The sequence below is a fragment of the Astatotilapia calliptera genome, chromosome 13, assembly GCF_900246225.1.
Source record: "Astatotilapia calliptera chromosome 13, fAstCal1.2, whole genome shotgun sequence".
NCBI lineage: Eukaryota > Metazoa > Chordata > Actinopteri > Cichliformes > Cichlidae > Astatotilapia > Astatotilapia calliptera.
In genome coordinates this window covers 20,819,470-20,840,588 of record NC_039314.1, presented here as the reverse complement: position 1 = coordinate 20,840,588, position 21,119 = coordinate 20,819,470, and the positions used below count along the sequence as shown (strand labels likewise).

Here is a 21,119-nt window from a genome sequence, read left to right as displayed (position 1 = left end):
GCCTGAAGTGCTGGTATCCTGCAGGTTTAAGATGTGTCCTTGATCCAACACAGCTGATTTAAATTGCTAAATTACCTCCTCAACATGTCTTGAAGTTCTCCAGAGGCCTGGTAATGAACTAATCATTTGATTCAGGTGTGTTGACCCAGGGTGATATCTCAAACCTGCAGGACACTGGCACTTAAGGCCTGGAGTTGCCTACTCCTGATCTACAAGAATTCCTGTACGATAAATAAACTGAATCCATATCTCACAAACCTTTTCAGTGATTAAGAGTAAATTCCGTTATGTATCTATACATTGCTTTTGTATAAATTGTCTTGATTTTATAACACTTTAAAAAAATAGCCTTTTGGTCCTACCATTTTTTAAATACTTTTTTTCTGTGTATCTTTTAGTTACAACAGTCTTTTGTCCAACCCCGGCTGTTGCTGAACAAAGAAGACTTCCACTACCTTTTCCCAGGCCAGCACCTGGCGCTAGCCCTGAACTTTATCCTTCTGAGCAAAACAGTTAGCAGATAACATAGATAACATAGTGCTTAGGCCTAGCTAAGCAGTTTTCACAAGGTCTTGCTGATACATACTTCATCTTGAGCATGCAAAGGTTATACAAAAATCATACAGTGAAATTCTTACCACCTAAATCTAAATGTGAGGGTTAACTAGAATTTTCCCATTACAGATGACATCGATTTTTCACGTTTCAAGTTGTAAATGGAGAGCTGGTTCAAACCTAAGGATTGTCCCCTGCTGTTGCTTAGTAGTCCTACAGTTGTGGTGAGTTTGGGCAGTAGCACAAAGTTTGGCTTTCATGCACTTTGCTGCCTCAGTTATCATATAGTTTGTTTGTTTTTTTTACACGTTTCTATGATACAGTGAAGAACAATCACACGGAATTCATGTGCTTCAAAAGTTTTTATTTAACAAATACATATACCTTTAGTTTTGGTAGTGCCAAACCTTTTTGGCAGCTCCTGTACTACAGCTTGTGTGGCCTGAGGTCCACAGTCTGTAATATGGGCTGTGCAGTGGTTTATCACCTCTGTTCTGTCCTTTTCATTGTTGGATCTTGAAAATAAATCGACATTTTATGTATATGATTCATCTTCTGTTGAGTGCTACAATTTTTGAATGCACAAAATAGTTTAAGCATTTCCTGAGCGCAGTGCAGCTGGAAAAGCAGTGCTGCCAACTTAGCAGGAGTGTTGGACTGCCTGCACTCAGTTTCATAAGTGTTATCAGGTACTGCCCATAAATGTGTTTTAACATTTTCTTTATTTCGGTTTGGGCTTTTTCATACTGGGAAAGAAATGTAAATGTTAACACCAATACTTATGGCACCCTTATGTCTCCATCCCTAAATGATCAGCATAATATTCAATCTGTGAGATTAATTTTTTTTCTTTTGAATATTCCAAATAAATAACTGTTATTTTTTATGTTAACCATACAATAACAATGTAATTTACAAGTTGTTTGCTTTTTGTTTGTAAGACAGTAAATATGAAAATTTGTGGATAAGTTATATATGCTGTGGGATGCAAAAGTTAGGGCAAGCTTGTTAATAGTCATTATTTTCCTGTATAAATCGTTGGTTGTTACAATACAAAATGTCAGTTAAATATATCATATAGGAACTCACACAGTGATATTTGAGAAGTGAAATGTTTATTGGATTTACAGAACGTGTGCAATAATTGTTCAAACAAAATCAGGCAGGTGCATAAATTTGGGCACTGTTGTCATTTTATTGATTCCAAAACCTTTAGAACTAATGATTGGAACTCAAATTGGCTTGGTAAGCTCAGTGACCCCTGACCTACATACACAGGTGAATCCAGTAATGAGAAAGAGTATTTAAGGGGGTCAATTGTAAGTTTCCCTCCTCTTTTAATTTTCTCTGAAGAGTAGCAACATGGGGGTCTCAAAACAACTCTCAAATGACCTGAAGACAAAGATTGTCCACCATCATGGTTTAGGGGAAGGATACAGAAAGCTGTCTCAGAGATTTAAGCTGTCAGTTTCCACAGTTAGGAACATATTGAGAAAATGGAAGACCACAGGCTCAGTTCAAGTTAAGGCTCGAAGTGTCAGACCAAGAAAAATCTCGGATAGACAGAAGCGACGAATGGTGAGAACAGATAGAGTCAACCCACAGACCAGCACCAAAGACCTACGACATCATCTTGCAGCCGATGGAGTCACTGTGCATCGTTCAACCATTCGGCGCACTTTACACAAGGAGATGCTGTATGCGAGAGTGATGCAGACGAAGCCTTTTCTCCTCCCACAGCACAAACGGAGCTGCTTGAGGTTTGCTAAAGCACATTTGGACAAGCCAGCTTCATTCTGGAATAAGGTGCTGTGGACTAATGAAACTAAAATTGAGTTATTTGGGCGTAACAAAGGGCGTTATGCATGGAGGAAAAAGAATCAGAATCAGAATCAGAATACTTTATTGATCCCTGGGGGAAATTATTTAAGAACACAGCATTCCAAGAAAAACACCTGCTACCTACAGTAAAATATGGTGGTGGTTCCATCATGCTGTGGGGCTGTGTGGCCAGTGCAGGGACTGGGAATCTTGTCAAAGATGAGGGACACATTCCACTCAGTATCAGCAGATTCTGGAGACCAATGTCCAGGAATCAGTGACAAAGCTGAAGCTGGATCTTTCAACAAGACAACAACCCGAAACAGTGCTCAAAATCCACTAAGGCATTCATGCAGAGGAACAAGTACAACGTTCTGGAACGGCCATCTCAGTCCCCAGACCTGAATATTATTGAAAATCTGTGGTGTGAGAGCTGTCCATGCTCAGAAGCCATCAAACCTGAATTAACTAGAGATGTTTTGTAAAGAGGAATGGTCCAAATTACCTTCAACCACAATCCAGACTCATTGGAACGTACAGGAAGCGTTTAGAGGCTGTAATTTCTGCAAAAGGCGGATCTACTAAATATCGATTTCATTTCTTTGTTTTTGTGGTGCCCAAATTTATGCACCTGCCTGATTTTGTTCGAACAATTATTGCACACTTTCTGTAAATCCAATAAACTTCATTTCACTTCTCAAATATCACTGTGTGTGTCTCCTATATGATATATTTAACTGACATTTTTTAGTGTAACAACCAACGATTTATACAGGAAAATAAAGACTATTATCAAGGTTGCCCAAACCTTTGCATCCCACTGTAGTTTGGATTAAAAGGCTTTGTATCTTTTCTGTGTATATTTTAGTTACAACAGTCTTTTGTCCAATCCCGGGCTTTTGCTGAACAAAGAAGACTCCAACTATCTCTTCCCAGGCCAGCACCTGGCGCTGGCCCTGAACTTTATCCTTCTGAGCAAAACAGTTAGCAGATAACATAGTGAAGCATTGTTAGGCCTAGCTAAGCAGTTTTCACAAGGTCTTGCTGATACATACTTCATCTTGAGCATGCAAAGGTTATACAAAAATAATACAGTGAAATTCTTACCACCTAAATCTAAATGTGAGGATTCACTAGAATTTTCCCATTACAGATGACATCGATTTTTCACGTTTCAAGTTGTAAATGGAGAGCTGGTTCAAACCTAAGGATTGTCCCCTGCTGTTGCTTTGTAGTCCTACAGTTGTGGTGAGTTTGGTTTTCATGCACTTTGCTGCCTCAGTTACTATATAGAAACATGTAAAAAAAAAATCTATGATACAGTGAAGACAGTAAATATGAAAATTCGTGGATACGTTATATATAGTTTTGATTAAAAGGCTTCATATAATGGTGGATTAACCATTACAGAAACAAAACATGATTTAGGTCATTACCAGAACTGTTCATTTATAAACCTCATATATCATATTTATAGCAGGCCTTTAGTGACCTTTGTACTAAAGAAACTTAATACACACGAAAGCACAAACTTGTATCAGGTAAATTTATTATGGAGTCGGGGCAAGGTCTAAAGAAATTATTATAGCAAAGTTTTACTTATCCGTTTTTTAAAAGTGAGTCTGAAATACCACAACTTACAACAATAACAACAAATGATAAGCATAATGCATCATAATGCTCAGTGTTTTAATAGGTAAAAGAGGAAAATGGATGGGCCTCTTTGCTGGTCTGCTAATCAGAAGGATGTGGAAAAATGTTACACAGTGAAGTGGAAACTACTTTCTCCCTCAATCTCATTCAGTCTGTTAGATCTGCTAAAACTGTGGCAAAGAGCCAGACTCGAACCTGGACCGGCTGCTCTGAGCCGTCGCTCACTCGAAACACTGAGCTAAACCAACACCATGCTGAATTTGCATATCCATCCTAGTCTCGTCTCTGTGTTTTGATATTTCTTCAGCTTTCCCGGTCATGTCTCCATGTCTGTTTTTCCCCAGTCCTGGTGTCAATTCCACCTGTCTGAGTCTCTGTGTTAGTTCCTCTTTTACTGCAACTTGTACATGCTATGTTGTTATTATTAATAGTAGTTGTTGTTGTAGTAGTATTAGTAATATTGGGGTTTCTTCTTCTTCTTCTTCGGATCATGACAGCCGATAGTGTTCACTGTGGACTAACTAAACAGAAGAAAGAAGAAGAGAAATAACAATTTAACATAAACCAGTGACACAATCCAGGGCCTGATCAACCCTGGCAGGGCCTCCTTGGATGAGGGTGTATAGTGATAATGGCCAAAACACCTGATGAATCCAAGGTCCACTGCTGATGATATCTCCCAAATTGAAAATGATAATCTAGATCGATCTCTAATCCCTAAACCTAACCAAGGAAGGTAAATGGCAGATTAGCCTGGGTAAAAGACCGAAAGTTGAGGCACACAACGATGTGTGCTGCACATAGAGAGAGGTATCATTTCAGAAACACCAGGAAGACTGAAGCTCATTGCAGGGACAAAGCAGGACTCATGATCTTCACCAGCAGCTCTTTTTTTGAACATAAAGATATTATATTCAGTCCTGTAGAAAGTTAAATATTTAAATATATATTATGCTCTCGTTACTCTGTATGAATGATTCTGTATTACTTTATGATAAATAACACACTATTGGCAAGAAACGGTGAAAGAATTCCGGATCAGACGTTTTTAGTTCAACATACAAGTGACGATTTTTGACCTTCATCAGGTTTTATTCAATTGTGTCAGAGAAAACATCACATCCTCTTCATGCAGCTGACTACATTCAGTGTTTAAAACAGGAGTTGAGCAGGTCTGAGATTAGCACCTTTCTGAAACACCAAACTCAGGTCCTGTTAATGCTGGTATATAGTGACACAGTTACATGGGTGATCAATCCTTTTGACTTTGTCTTTAACTTTATCTATAAGCAGCTGCAGCTTTTACTGAAAGCACATGTGGTACTTTAACCTTTGTACTGTTTTCATCAGTTAATTATGGAGTTACTACAAAGAGTGAAGATATAGGATGATCTGTCTGCTGTCACTGGCTGGTGCTGAGGTCTGAATCTGAGGGCAGCTCCTGTAATCACAAGGAGAACAGAATCATCACAAACTGAAATATAAAGTTTCTCTCTCAAATCTGAAATAAAAAAATTTCCAATATAATGTTTACCTTTTGAGTTGTTGATGCTTTGTAAATGGAGGTATGCAAAGATGAGATGATGGAGCAGGTTTCAGTCCTGGTTCAGTCTGCTGCTGCATCCTGGTCACCAAGCTACCGAGGTATTATCAGCAGTGTGTGAGCTGCTGCTTGGGTATTGAACAAGAAATATTAAGGCTTCAAATTATTTCTCTTAAAGGATGTAAGCTGTACAGAGTACTGCACATGTGACTTTGTGAACATATCTCATTAGCAATAATTCAGACAGTTTTTTAACATGAATGTTTGCAACAAACTCAGTACAAAAATATATACAGAGTCAGTGCTAAAAAATTCATCAGTGGAAAAATTAAACATATATTTGAACTTAAGCTGCCAAGCGGAAGTAGTTGGTTTCAGTACATAAATATCGGGCTTTGCTATTTAATTCGTAGTTACTGATTAATGAGGGGTTACTGAAGTGCCAGGTTTGTTACTATCCTTACAGATGTGGCAAGAGACAGACAACATGCTGTTTGTTAATAATCAGCTCTGCACAGGAGCTGAAGCAGAGTCCAGCCTGTTGCTCTTACAGTAATATACTCATAATAAAAGTACAGTAACAGTAGTTAGTTAGTGACTGAGCAGCCCGGTGCTTTTCTCTTGATTTCTGTGTACATAACTGATTTGTATCACTGCCAGTACATAAACACAAATTCAAACTTTATCCTCGGAGCACAGATGTTTTAAACTGATCTACTTCTATATTTCCGATGCATGAATTCCATCTTAAAACCATATTTATTTTGTCTGTATTGGTTCATTTTGTACAGCAGCCATTTTCATTATTCGTTATAACGAATAATGAAAATGGCTTTAAATAAGATTTTTTTTTTTTTTTTAATTATTAAAAAAAAGATCAGCGTTGTTTCATTATATAACGCGTCTGAGATATATATTTTACAGGGATTACAGGCAGAGAAAGGGGAGTAGGGGTGTGCTGCAGGATGAACATGAATAACAGTGCACAAAATAGATGTGATATACATGACAGTTCTTCCCTCGTTGCACTGCAAGGGTGATGAGAATCTATGAACAAATAAAAATTAAATGCAAACTAAATTTTTGTTGTTGTTTTTTTAAACATTTTAAGTTTTTAGCTTTAACTTTTTTTCTTTTTTTTTGATTTTCAGTACCAGTAGTTACATCAGACCTTCCCAAAGTGATTGGGGCCCAGAGCCATGGCAGGGGGGGCGCGGTATGAAAAGGAAAAAAACAAAAGGCTTGGGCACTGCTAGCACGGGCGCCCACAGAAACGCAAAGCAGGAGATGAAGCATCGCTGAATATGTTTCCAAACCAACTTCATTCTAAGCCAAAGACTAGAAAATCTGGTGAAGCATATCTTCCCTTTGGTTTCACCTGCACAAGTGCCGAGGTAGGTCTCCCCTGCAGAATTAGTTTTCCCTTTGTCGGGAGCAGCGCTGGGCTCTCCAAATCACGGACAAACAGTATCCCACATTCTTGATTTTTAGTTCACAAACACTTGTTGTAATGACTAACTACTCCTGACATTTTGGAGATGATAGCTCTGTATACAGTAAAGTTACAGCGGGATACAAATAATATCAGACTGATCCTGCCACGATTTGTTCCCCCGGTTCAAATCACAGACAAACAGTATCCTACAGTTGTTTATGTTTTTGAACCCATTTTGCACAGAGACACATTTTTTTAAAAAATGTATTGATGGCAATGTTGAATATTATTACTCAGGAAAAAAAAACCAACTACAGTAAAAATAATTACACCCTGATGCGTCAGCCTTTCTAAATAGAGGGACAGTAACTGCTTGTGTATATATAAGCGTGTAAAACCTGAGGATAGTCAGATTAACAGTAACAGTATTTTGTCTCTGTCTGCCATTCTGCAATGCAGCTCATGTAAACAATGTGGCGCACAGCCTGACGTGAAAAAAGGCACATACCTTTGACGTTGTGTCAAACTCTGTATTCCTCATCCACAACTAAACGCAAAAAAGGGTTTTAAAAAATATCTGTTTTCGGTGATTCGAAACGCCGTCTACGACGAAACAGCTGCGTTTTCAAAAATACCCGTGTAGGTGTGGACGTAGCGTAAAAGAGTTAGTAGTTTATTTTATTACTACCCGTAATTTATTGCAGATTACTTGTATTTGCTTAATTGTTTACTAAATGTTTGAGGTGTGAAATAAAGCGCAATGGAGCAAAATATGGGTGTGTGTGGCAGAGGTGTGGACTCGAGTCACATGACTTGGACTCGAGTCAGACTCGAGTCATTAATTTTATGACTTTAGACTTGACTTGAAAAAATGTTCTAAGACTTGTGACTTGACTTGGACTTTTACACCAATGACTTGGGACTTGAATTGGACTTGAACCGGTTTACTTGAAAAGACTTGATATTTTACCCCAAATATAAAATTTAACATGCATATTATATAGAGATTGAAAATGTGACGTCATTCACGGGTAGAACCGCAAAGGATTCTGGGAACTCGTGGCAAGCGGTACTAACGCACGCAGGCTTTCAATTGAAATCAGTCACACAGCGATAAAAAGAAACACAAAAATGTCAAGAAGCTGTTGTATTATTAACTGCAATAGCCGGTCGCATGACAGCCACGGGAAGCCGACGGGTAAAGAGATCGGTTGGTCGTTGAAGAGAAATTGTTCGAGCCATGTTTCCAAAGTAACAAAGACGCGACGGATGGCCTGGATTGCAGCCATTCAAAGATCAAATATAACGTCCCAGAACACTCCAGCTCACAGGTTAGTCTGCTCCAAGCATTTACACGAAGGTCAGTGTTTTTTAGTAGTTAATACGTCATTTTCATAACATAATTGGTGATATAGGTTACAAGCAAGTCTGGCGCTGAACAGAAATTGTCGCGCTATGCTCCTTTATTTATTGTGCATAAATAGTGAATTGTCCTGACACAATATTGCGTTTCGCTTCTGTTATTATGGTACATTGACAAAAACATATACTTTTATTCACAGGATAAAACAGGTTTTTTGTATCACTAATTGCCCAGTACGATTACAGCATACAATATTATTGTCACTGCTACATTTCTGTGATGCTACCAGAAATTATTTCCACTACTAATTAATTACCGTTGAGCTCAAAGGTCCTATTAATAAACGGTTAACGAATGTGTATTTATGACGACGATTTGTGAGACTGGTAAACTTATGATACGTACGATGGTCTTTCGTTCTACACGGTGCATTTCAAGGTCCTGTACCCATCCGTCGGTAAACTGTACCTGAGCTTGTTGCAGTGACCTGAAGTTACTAAACTTCATGAGTGTATGCACTCACTCCAAGAACCGTATAATTATAAATATGCATATAAATATGCTACAATGAGATAGCTGACTTTATCTAACTAGCAAATGTTTTCCAGGCTACGTTGGTGATTCAGTTTTTTTTAATGTGTATGATATTTTTGTCATGCGATTTTAAAGTCGGTCCTACAAGCGCATCCAAGAATAACATGCAGCTTATCTCAGAACTGTCGGTGAAAATTATTCTTGGAGCTAAGTTTAATTGAGCTGCATTTTATAGAGGTGCAATTTCACAATTTGTGTATATTTTCTAAGTTCACTATTTTGTCATGTGTTGAGAAAAACACAGATTAAAAAATTACATGGTCTAATATTTACATTTAGCATAACTGCAACATTATTTTTTCGTTTTTTTTTTTTTAAAGACTCGAAAGGACTTGAAATTCAAAGTTTCAGACTTGTGACTTGACTCGGACTTTTACACCAGTGACTTGAGACTCGACTCTGACTTGCCTGACATTACTTGAGACTTGACTTGAGACTTGAGGATAAAGACTTGAGACTTACTTGAGACTTGCAAAACAATGACTTGGTCCCACCTCTGGTGTGTGGTTGGAGGATGTGTTAGTGCGTGTGCGTGCGTGCGTGCGTGCACGCGCGGGGGGGGGGGGCGCGAACATTTTTCATGTAAAACATAGGGGGGCCCAGCAAAAAAGAAAAAGTGAGTTACATCATGAGCTTCACATTAAACATTAGGCTACTCAGCAGCATTTACAGTCATTTAAAAAAATTGCTTTATTCCTTGGAAGCCAGAAACACCAGAATTATGACTCACAAATACACCAGCGGTTTATTAAGAAACTCAAACCACAGTTCCTTTTCTGGTCTTCTACTGTTATTTCCCCTACATGGACCCATGCTTTTTCATGTTGTGCCTGAGGAACAAGGCGGGGCTTTATCCATGGGAACTTTATTTGAAAATGCATTCCCAAAGGTTTTGTTTCACTTACAGTAAAAGCCACAGTGAACACTGGAAATTGAGGTGATCACTTGTGAACTGCGTTAAGCCACCGACATGGCGCTGACTAAATTAATGAGTGCGATCCTCACCAGAGCGCTGTTTATTTTAGTTGCTGTCATCGGAGTGTTGAGGGTGGCATCGGTTAAGAAGGATAACAATTACTTGTTTCTGGCTTTTCTTTTGTTGCCGCTTGTTGTTGAAATGATAGTAACACTGAAGATGCGAAAAGGACAGGATTATAAATGGTAAGATAAAGGAGCATGCATGCAAGTGATGGTAAAAACAAAAGTGGTGTAATATTGTAATTATATTATCCTTAAGTATTCATTAGGCTACTTAATGCCTGAAGCTACTCAGATTACTTTCAAACTCATCTCCGCTCTATCGTTTGCACTTTCCCCCTCTAATAGACAGTATAACAGTATAATGCATGATTAAATTATGCATTTTCATCTTTTCCTAGTCTTTATCTCGACCCCGGTGTACCTTACATGCATATTTAAGTAGTTTGTACCTTTGCTGCTACTATATTGATAAGCTGGGAAGCTAATAGTTAAACTGTCCCGAATGGTGGTACAATACCCCTTGACTTTTATTACTTCAAGTTAATCTCTTCAGTCTTCCTGCATGCTTGAAGTAAACATGCTTATCACTTTTCTTTTTTTTTAACATTTTTGAATGCCTTTGGTTGTCTTGTAGGTTTTCCCCTCCTATCTTTCTCTTCCTCATTACTATTATTCCCTCGATCTGGATTCTGGAGATACAACACCAGCAAGACAAAGCCAGCGATCTAGAGGTACCCCATGTACATTTATTGACCGATTCTATCAAATGTCACATCTGCTATTAATGTTAAGGTTTATAAGATTTAATTACAATAAAACAATAAATACCCCGTGAAATTCACTCACAAAAGCTTCTTTAAATTGTTTTCAGTGCAATAAACTAGATTCTATAGAAACTTTGCAAAGACTGTGGAATCGAAGCACCGAGCAGGGAAACACCACAAACCAGAATTTACTTAAGGTAAGAGTGACTGAATTGTTAAGTTATGGTTCTGTGACAGAAATAAAGAGAGAAAAAAGAAAGAAACTGTGAATGAATGAAATGAGAAAGATCACTGTGCCATGTGAAGTGCTGTAAATACAAGAATGAGCTCAAATGGGACAAGCAATGAGCAAATACAGACTTGCCAGGAATTTATTTCGTTATCCATGTCTAATCAGAGAGAACCAGTTTTTCCACTTTTTCTACCAATGTTTTGAGTGAAACTCTCTGTATTCAGCCAGGAAGGGACATATAATAATAATAATAATAATAATAATTAAAGCTGCAAGCAGCGTTATGAGGGCCCTCGCACCCTGGCGTGTCGAGCCACGCCCAACACCTAAAACCAGCACGTCCAATGTGATGTCACATTGATGGAATTCATGCATTTAACCACCAGCTAACATTTCATCTCATTGAACCATGATTATAGTCGTCCCACTAGGTGGCGCTCTAACTATTACTGACAAATGGCATAACAAACATTTCCGAGCTCGAGTCTCATCACACCTGCGACGTTTGGGAGAGATTGGATATTGTGTTTTTGAGTGACAGCAGATTACTGCTTTTTGGCGAGTGATTGAAACTCTAAGTGCCGCCATGACCACCCCGTTTCCCTGAACGTAAAAAGCTTCGCAATTTAACATCACAAAGGTCTTTAGATTCCACAAACTTCAGATCGGTCCAATCTGATGAAATCCCTTGGAGGAGTTCGTCAAAGTATGAAGCCTGAAAAGAGGGGAAAATGTCGCCAAAATTACACATTAATTTTAAAATGGCTGACTTCCTGTTGGATTTGGGATATTGCTCCAAGAGACTTTTTTGTACATCTTGACATCTCCTATAAGCCTACCAGGTTTCAGATTCATACATAAAACACAGAGCTGGGGCTGTGGTTTTGAAATATTGTAGGGGGCGCTGTGGAGCCATTTTGGGATATTCAATGAAAATGATCACATGACAACAAAGCCTTCGTCACATTGGAGGTGTGTGCCAAATTTCAAGCCTCTATACACTTGCCAAGACCCTCAAAAGCCACTTCATCTTTCATGGTGAACAGCGTTGCCACCAGGGTGCGCCGTTCAGTTTAAAGTCACAATTTTTGCACTGAAGCATCACGAGGGACTGATGGTGATATTCACCGCTTTTCAGGTGGCCACGATGAACCTGTGAAAATCAGTACAACAAAATGAAAGCCATGACATTTCCTGTTCCCACTAGGTGGCGCTGTCCGTATTTCCGACAATGGGCACATCAATCTGTTCAGGGCGGGTCTGACATCATGCCTGTAAAGTCTGGTACTGATCAGACTGGATTTCATTGAGTTATACTAATTTGTTTCTTCATGGCGTGACATCAAAGTTCGCCATGCTGCTGGGGTCACACCCTTTCGCGAAAACTCACAGTTTTCACTGTAACCCAAGACCAACTCCTTAAGGCTTTCCTGGAGAAATTTGAGGCTGCAGATGTCACCCATCACTATACTGTACCCCAAAGTGTAAAACATGACATTTCCTGTTCCCACTAGGTGGCGCTGTCCTTCATGTCAAATATGGCAGTTGAAATATGTTCAGGGGTGGAGCCTTATCATATGTGTTCACTTTGGTCAAGGTCAGAAAATGTATGACAAAATGAGAGGCAATAAGATTTTCATGGCGAGTCATCGAAATTCGCCATGGCGCCACGGCCTCATAGTATTGTGAAAACTCAAAAGCTCCGCAATTTAACATGGCACAAGGGTGTAGTTGACACTGTCCAAATTTGAAGCTTATGAAATGAAACCCCAAGGAGGAGTTCGCAAAAGTTCGAGGCATGGAAATGGCAAAATTAGAGCCAAAATGTCACCTTCTCTTCCAAATGGCGGACTTCCTGTTGGGTTTGCGTCAATGGGCCCACTGACTTTTTTGTTCGTCTTGGCATGATACACATGTGTGCCAAATTTCATACATGTAGCTGAAACGATGTGGTCGTAGGGCTGCATTTAACAAGGCATAGGTGGCGCTGTAGAGCCATTTCCCAGTGCTCATATGTAAAACCATTAAAATACAAAATTTTTCACCAGACCTGGCATGTGTGCAAAATTTCATGAGTTTTTGAGCATGTTTAGGCCCTCAAAAAGGCCCTTGTTTGGGGTGAATAATAATAATAATAATAATTAAAGCTGCAAGCAGCGTTATGAGGGCCCTCGCACCCTGGCGTGTCGAGCCACGCCCAACACCTAAAACCAGCACGTCCGATGTGATGTCACATTGATGGAATTCATGCATTTAACCACCAGCTAACATTTCATCTCATTGAACCATGATTATAGTCGTCCCACTAGGTGGCGCTCTAACTATTATCGACAAATGGCATAACAAACATTTCCGAGCTCGAGTCTCATCACACCTGCGACGTTTGGGAGAGATTGGATATTGTGTTTTTGAGTGACAGCAGATTACTGCTTTTTGGTGAGTGATTGAAACTCTAAGTGCCGCCATGACCACCCCGTTTCCCTGAACGTAAAAAGCTTCGCAATTTAACATCACAAAGGTCTTTAGATTCCACAAACTTCAGATCGGTCCAATCTGATGAAATCCCTTGGAGGAGTTCGTCAAAGTATGAAGCCTGAAAAGAGGGGAAAATGTCGCCAAAATTACACATTAATTTTAAAATGGCTGACTTCCTGTTGGATTTGGGATATTGCTCCAAGAGACTTTTTTGTACATATTGATATCTCCTATAAGCCTACCAGGTTTCAGATTCATACATAAAACACAGAGCTGGGGCTGTGGTTTTGAAATTTTGTAGGGGGCGCTGTGGAGCCATTTTGGGATATTCAATGAAAATTATCACATGACAACAAAGCCTTCGTCACATTGGAGGTGTGTGCCAAATTTCAAGCCTCTATACACTTGCCAAGACCCTCAAAAGCCACTTCATCTTTCATGGTGAACAGCGTTGCCACCAGGGTGCGCCGTTCAGTTTAAAGTCACAATTTTTGCACTGAAGCATCACGAGGGACTGATGTTGATATTCACCGCTTTTGAGGTGGCCACGATGAACCTGTGAAAATCAGTACAACAAAATTAAAGCCATGACATTTCCTGTTGCCACTAGGTGGCGCTGTCCGTATTTCCGACAATGGGCACATCAATCTGTTCAGGGCGGGTCTGACATCATGCCTGTAAAGTCTGGTACTGATCAGACTGGATTTCATTGAGTTATACTAATTTGTTTCTTCATGGCGTGACATCAAAGTTCGCCATGCTGCTGGGGTCACACCCTTTCGCGAAAACTCACAGTTTTCACTGTAACCCAAGACCAACTCCTTAAGGCTTTCCTGTTGAAATTTGAGGCTGCAGATGTCACCCATCACTATACTGTACCCCAAAGTGTAAAACATGACATTTCCTGTTCCCACTAGGTGGCGCTGTCCCTGGTGTCAAATATGGCAGTTGAAATATGTTCAGGGGTGGAGCCTTATCATATGTGTTCACTTTGGTCAAGGTCAGAAAATGTATGACAAAATGAGAGGCAATAAGATTTTCATGGCGAGTCATCGAAATTCACCATGGCGCCACGGCCTCATAGTATTGTGAAAACTCAAAAGCTCCGCAATTTAACATGGCACAAGGGTGTAGTTGACACTGTCCAAATTTGAAGGTTATGAAATGAAACCCCAAGGAGGAGTTCGCAAAAGTTCGAGGCATGGAAATGGCAAAATTAGAGCCAAAATGTCACCTTCTCTTCCAAATGGCGGACTTCCTGTTGGGTTTGCGTCAATGGGCCCACAGACTTTTTTGTTCGTCTTGGCATGATACACATGTGTGCCAAATTTCATACATGTAGCTCAAACGATGTGGTCGTAGGGCTGCATTTAACAAGGCATAGGTGGCGCTGTAGAGCCATTTCCCAGTGCTCATATGTAAAACCATTAAAATACAAAATTTTTCACCAGACCTGGCATGTGTGCAAAATTTCATGAGTTTTTGAGCATGTTTAGGCCCTCAAAAAGGCCCTTGTTTGGGGTGAATAATAATAATAATAATAATAATAATAATAATAATAAGAAACGGAGCAGATACAATAGGGCCTTCGCACTCTCGGTGCTCGGGCCCTAATAATAATAATAATAATAATAATAATAATAAGAAACGGAGCAGATACAATAGGGCCTTCGCACTCTCGGTGCTCGGGCCCTAATAATAATAATGGTAATGGATTGCATTTATATAGCGCTTTTCGGGCCCTCAAAGCGCTGTACAATTCCACTATTCATTCACTCTCACATTCACACACTGGTGGAGGCGAGCTACAGTTGTAACCACAGCTGCCCTGGGGCAGACTGACATAACCTTCTACAGAAATAACATCCGGTGGCGTTGTTCCTCTTCTGGTCTTTCGCTAAGAAGGCTGAACTACCACTGTAAAGGTTGTTATTTCTTTATGCTAAGACACTTAACAGCTTATTGACTGTTTCATAATGACTTCTCTTTAAGAAAGCCAGAAAGAGCAGCAGAAAAGGTTGAAGCAACTCAAGTAAAATAAAATGATTAATGATGATTTCATCATTTAGTTCTTGGAAACTGTTTAAGCAGCAGTGTGGACTGAACGCATAGTGAAACTATTTATGCTCTGATTTTTTCATTTTTCATTCATGCATTAAGATTGACTGGAAATTAATAAAATAATCCAACTGATCCACTCCACCTGTAGGAACGATGCATTTTTGTCACACTTAAAAAAAAACAAAAACGAATTTATTTCAGCTACCTATCCAAAATGCGGCATCCAAATTCCAGTGCCTTTTCACTTAGTACTCTTAATAAGAAAAGTAGAAAACAGTAAAGCATAAAGTGGACAGTCTCTCTTACTTTCATCATTTCAAATATCATCAGATTGATGACAAAGACCAGAATCAGAATCAGAATCGTGTTTATTGGCCAAGTATATGTGCAGACACATACAGGGAATTTGGTTCCAATAGATGGTGGCTCTCAAGCACAGCAATGTAAATCACACACACACACACACACACACACACACACACACACACACACACACACACACACACACACACACACACACACACACACACACACACACGTACATAAGGTGCAGTTGCAGTCTGGCAGTGTGACAGGTCAACTGTTAAGAAGGGAGATGGCGAGGGGAAAGAAACTGTTCCTGTGTCGGGTGGTCCTGGTCTGCAGGCTTCTATACCATCTGCCAGAGGACAGCAGAAAAGTCTGTGTGCAGGGTGTGAGGGGTCTGTGATGATTTTCTCTGCCCGTTTCCTGGTTCTTGAGAGGTACAGATCCTGGATTGAGGGCAGGGGCGTGCTGATGACCCTTTCTGCTGCCCGTACAGTCCGCTGCAGTCTGCTCCTGTCCTGTTTAGTGGCTGCTCCATACCAGACTGTGATGGAGGAGCACAGGACAGACTCAATGACCGCAGTGTAGAACTGGATCAGCAGCTCCTGTGGAAGACTGTACTTCCCCAGTTGTCTCAGGAAGTACATCCTCTGCTGGGTCTTTTTGAGGATGGAGTTGATGTTGGTCTCCCACTTCAGGTCCTGGGAGATGGTTGTACCCAGGAACTTGAAGGTCTTCACAGTTGACACAGGGCTGTCTGATATGGTGAGGGGGGGCAGAGTTGAGGGATGTCTCCTGAAGTCCACTGTCATCTCTACAGTCTTAAGAGTGTTCAGCTCCAGATTGTGCTGACTGCACCAGAGTACCAGCCGCTCAACTTCCTGCCGGTATGCAGACTCATCACCATCTTGAATGAGGCCAATGACAGTGGTGTCATCTGCAAACTTTAGGAGTTTGACAGCCGAGTTCAAGATGCAGCATTAAGAGCTAGATAATTCACAAAGTGCCCACTAATTGGAGAAATAGGAATAATTTTTAGAAAATAAGAGCCTGGGTCTCAATATTGACGAAGAGTTTTAAAAATGTTTAGCGCAGGTTCCAAGAAAATAGTTTCTCCACTATTCTGTTATTTATTTTGAAAATAATAATTTAAAAAATTGTACAAAGGAACTCAGGTTCTCTTATTTACAGCAGGGTCTTATGACATATTACCTGTACTGTGTCTCAGGTTACTTATACTCAAATGCTTCTGTAGAACTGCTTTTAATTGTATGTGTGGGAAACTATCATAAACTATCATGTGGCTCACTGTTGTTTACTGAAAGGACAGAGATGAGATTAAATCCCAAATGGCTTTTTGAGTGAAGTGATTCAACCTTCTCAGAAAACCAAGTTTTCAGCATTAAACATCTTGCCATCTTTTTTCCTTTTCTTAAATACTGAGCAGAGGTTGTCCACTGTCTGCGCGAATGACTGGATCCTGGCTCTTCACCAGATCGTGCTCATCCTCCTCATTGTGGGGAAGTGGCTTCTGCCTTTGGGAGGCGGGGTCACAAAAGATGAGTTGTCTCAGCTTCTTCTAACTTTTGTTGGCACTGCAGCGGACATCCTGGAATTTACTAGTGAGACGCTGTCAGATGTAAAGTAAGGGGCTAATCGTGTTGCTTGTACGTTAAGAATGTGCTTCTCCTATCGAGACATAAGTCTGCATTTAATGTATGCAAATGCATATATAGTTCCTGATATTGGTGTCACTTTTCTTACAGAGAAAAAAATCCTGCCATGGTTTACGTCATCTTAGCTGTATGGACCTGGAGCATGTTGCAGTTTCCACTACATCTAGCAGGTCAGGTACCTTAAAATACTTGGTGTTTATTAAGGAGCTACAGCAGTGTAAGGAAGTTCCTTTCCTGTTCCCCGGTCATGAAAAAGACAAACAGTCTTAAGAGTGTGTTTAGAAATTGGCTAAAAATCCAAGCCAGTCCAGTAAGTAAACAGTTAAGTACATAAGTGCAGCAAGTAAGTTGAAATTACAGCCCCCGGTGCTTTTAAATGACTAACTCAAACATTTTTACTTCCCGAGACTTAAATTAAAGGAATTAGGTAGCAGGTTATAAGTTTTCAGCTGCTTTGGTGTGGTTCCTCCTAGTGCACAACACAGCTCATGCCCCATGTGGCGAGAGTATGTAGGCAGCTGCTGTAGGATCAAGGATTGATATCACTGACTTGTCCCCACTCTCACATAAACTAAATCCAATACAACATCTCTGGGACTTTATTTTTTTGCCCATCTGATGCTACCAAGTTGCACCTCCGACTGTCTAGGAGCGCAGTAACGCCGTGGTCTCTTTAGGAGCATGTCCCAATGTTGTCAGGCATCCACAGAAGCACGTGGGGGGCCATACAAACTACTCCCTCACATTTTTAGTTGCTGCAATATAATTTCAGCAAAATAGACAAGCCTCCTCACAACATTTTTTCACTTTGATTTCTGGGGTGTCTTTGAATTCAGCCCTCTGTAGGTTTCCATTTCCATCAAACAATGTGGCATCTTTTCATTCCCATCACATTACTCAGTATATATCAGTGTAGATATCAGCATGATTTTTTTCTCATTTTGATCTGATGTGTTTTCAAAGTGTTACAGGAAATATTCAACCTTAGTTTTTGTGGTCTCGAGTCTTTATTTACTATTTGTTAATAGGTAAATGGTTATTCTAATGATAAGTATCTAACTTTAAGGATATCTTATGCTCTGGTTTGTTATTAATAATTATTATTAGCTCCCCAGGTTTCTGCTCACTGGGAACCTTCTTCCTGGTCGTAGCTAAAATACTTTTGACCTGGGTGGCTAAAAAACTTGTTAAGACTATTTCTGAATTAATGTCACCTTTATCTAAGGTTTCCTCCTGTATCATCCTCACTAAAACTTCTAACCTTTGGTTAATCCATCCACTTGTGTCCTGCATTCAGGTTCTAAATTAAAAGGAGACCTGTTATATTCAGACCATATTTGTATTCTTGGACTCTACTAGAATAGCTTGGTAAATTTCACACTTAAACAAAAAGCGAGATAAGCTGTTTTAAAAACAAACAAATAAATGTGACATCTGTCAAACTACATGCAGCTACCTGAAGGAAAGCTTCATTTTTACTGTCAATCATTTGTTTTTCCTCTTCTTATTCAACATAGTGGTGAACACCAAATCTGATGAAGAGAATGGCGGAGAAGATCAAGTTGTCCGGGAAACCTTCTTTATTAAACACAGCACTGATATTTGGAGTATCATAGAGACCCTCTTTATCCAGGATGGGCCTTTTCTGTTGGTCAGGCTGACTGTCATTATTCACTTCAGAGTCCTCCACCAGATGCTTGGTTTCTTTGCCATCAAGAACGGCCTAGTGATCACACTGAGCTTGTACAGGTTGGCCATTATATTGCTGGACTACAGACATTCCATGGGCAACAATGCAGAGGCAGTACCGATGCATGAGTCAGATGACAGACGTTGCAGCCACAGCAGCACTGAGGCAATAGCGATCCATGAGTTAGATGAGCTATGCGACAGACCTTCCAGCCACAACAGTGCAGAAGCAGTGTCGACCCATGAGTTGGATGACAGACGTTCCAGCCACAACAGTGAAGAGGCAGTGCTGACCGATGAGTTAGCTCTGGTAGATAAAGAGGAATCTTAGAGTGAGATGTATTACGCTAAACATTTAAAACCTTTTAAATTCAAATGGCAAAAACTATCACTGAAGCAGGAAAAGAAGGAAACACAACACAATGGTTTGACACAGCTACAAAGTCAGAGTGACTAAAGTCAGACTGTCAGATAAGAAGTTAGTCGACTTCTAACAGTGTGATAACTGATGTCTGGCCGACAGGAATTGAGGGCAACAAACGAAGGTGAAAGCGAGATGATGAGATATTTTTGCATGTTGTGTGAGATCGAGAGGAAGATAATAACAGACAGAAATTTTCCTGTTTTAACCCAAACAGGAAATTGAAAGTCATGCAAAAGCCCCTCTAGTGGTAGTCGGTAGGTGCTTTGTTCATTTAAGATGATTGCTCTTTACAAAATAAGGAATATGCTGTTTACAAATCAAAAAGTATTGTTACCTCAGTAGTTACATTAAATCAATGTGATATCTGTGGCTAAAACAGGTGGATCATTGTCCATTTGTACATTTTTTTTAAACTAAAGATAAAATTGCACTCAGGTGATGAGCTGTGTATGAGTTGCTTTTAAAGCCTTTAAAACCGTTTTTACGGCTTTAAAATCACACAAAGTTTTTATACCTGATTTATGTGAGGATCTTCATTTAGCTGGTAAAGGAACAAAAATATATGTCATGTTTGTTGTAAATGACTATAACTCAGGATATCCTGTCAAAGCTGCTCTGACCTGAATACATTTCAGTAAATGTGGCTCATTTTACTTTTTTGCTATTTCATTTATCACAAAACCAGAAACAGTGGGTTCAAAATGATTATTTTTTAGTTTTTCTGGGTGATTTGTCGCATTGCCAATATATACAAACACAAATTCAAACTTTATGAGCACAAATGCGCTACATCTACTTCTGTTGAAAATATTCATCTGAAAACTGTGTTTATTTTGTCTACATTTCTTCATTTTGTACAGTAAATCTAACCTGCAAACTGTCTACCGTCTCCCCTCTGTGGACATCAGTGTATTACCACTTTGATGATGCCATCTGTGACAGTTTTTTGTTTGAGATGTTGCATCAGAATCAGTCTTATCTGAGTTTAGAACATTTCAGCTCCCTATGAAATCACTGTGGCTGCTGTCAAACTGTCACAAGAGTTGATTTTTGTATTCACCATCTATATGCCAGCCAGTTTTCAGAGATGTCAGGAAATTTAAAATTGACATTTGCACCTGCGTCATGGCCCCACAGTGTGGTTTCCTGTTTTATTGTGAAGGTCTGTGTCTTATGTTAGTGTGTCCAGCTTCTGACAAAACAAGAGTAAAACAGTTTCTCGACTAACTCCAGCTCCAGCAAATAGTCTTTTCCTCTCTATGATGATTAAACTGGATAAAACTGAACAATGTTTGGAACCATAAATCTGTCATGACAATAAATACTCAGGTGTTCAAAAGGCTCAAGGAATGTGTGAAATCCTTCAAAACAGTTTATCACACCAGATTGAGTCATTTTCACCCTTCCTTAATATTTGGAAATGCTCTAAGGCAAATGAGGAAGAACGGCTGTCCAAAATCCGGTCAAATTGTAAACAAGCATTGTTTCATTATATAAATCATCTCAGATATTTATTTTACAGGGACTTTTTTTTTACAGGAGGAAGG

At 39.7% G+C, this 21,119-nt stretch overlaps 1 protein-coding gene across 3 annotated transcripts; it reads left to right on the top strand.

Annotated features, from left to right (window-relative positions):
• Positions 1 to 546: 546 nt before the first annotated feature.
• On the top strand, positions 547 to 20,913 carry LOC113035422 (transmembrane protein 26-like). 3 transcript variants are annotated; one of them, XM_026190973.1, is made up of 8 exons: positions 547 to 606; positions 685 to 779; positions 3,530 to 3,624; positions 10,580 to 10,676; positions 10,817 to 10,906; positions 17,231 to 17,427; positions 17,550 to 17,629; positions 18,977 to 20,913. In XM_026190973.1, the coding sequence occupies exons 2-8, from the start codon at positions 717 to 719 to the stop codon at positions 19,477 to 19,479; spliced, it is 1,125 nt and encodes a 374-aa protein (XP_026046758.1). In that variant the 5' UTR covers positions 547 to 606; positions 685 to 716; the 3' UTR covers positions 19,480 to 20,913. The 3 variants fall into 3 exon arrangements, with proteins under 3 accessions (XP_026046758.1, XP_026046760.1, XP_026046757.1); XM_026190975.1 differs by lacking the exons at positions 547 to 606; positions 685 to 779 and adding an exon at positions 3,386 to 3,451; XM_026190972.1 differs by lacking the exons at positions 547 to 606; positions 685 to 779; positions 3,530 to 3,624 and adding an exon at positions 9,883 to 10,125.
• Positions 20,914 to 21,119: the final 206 nt, after the last annotated feature.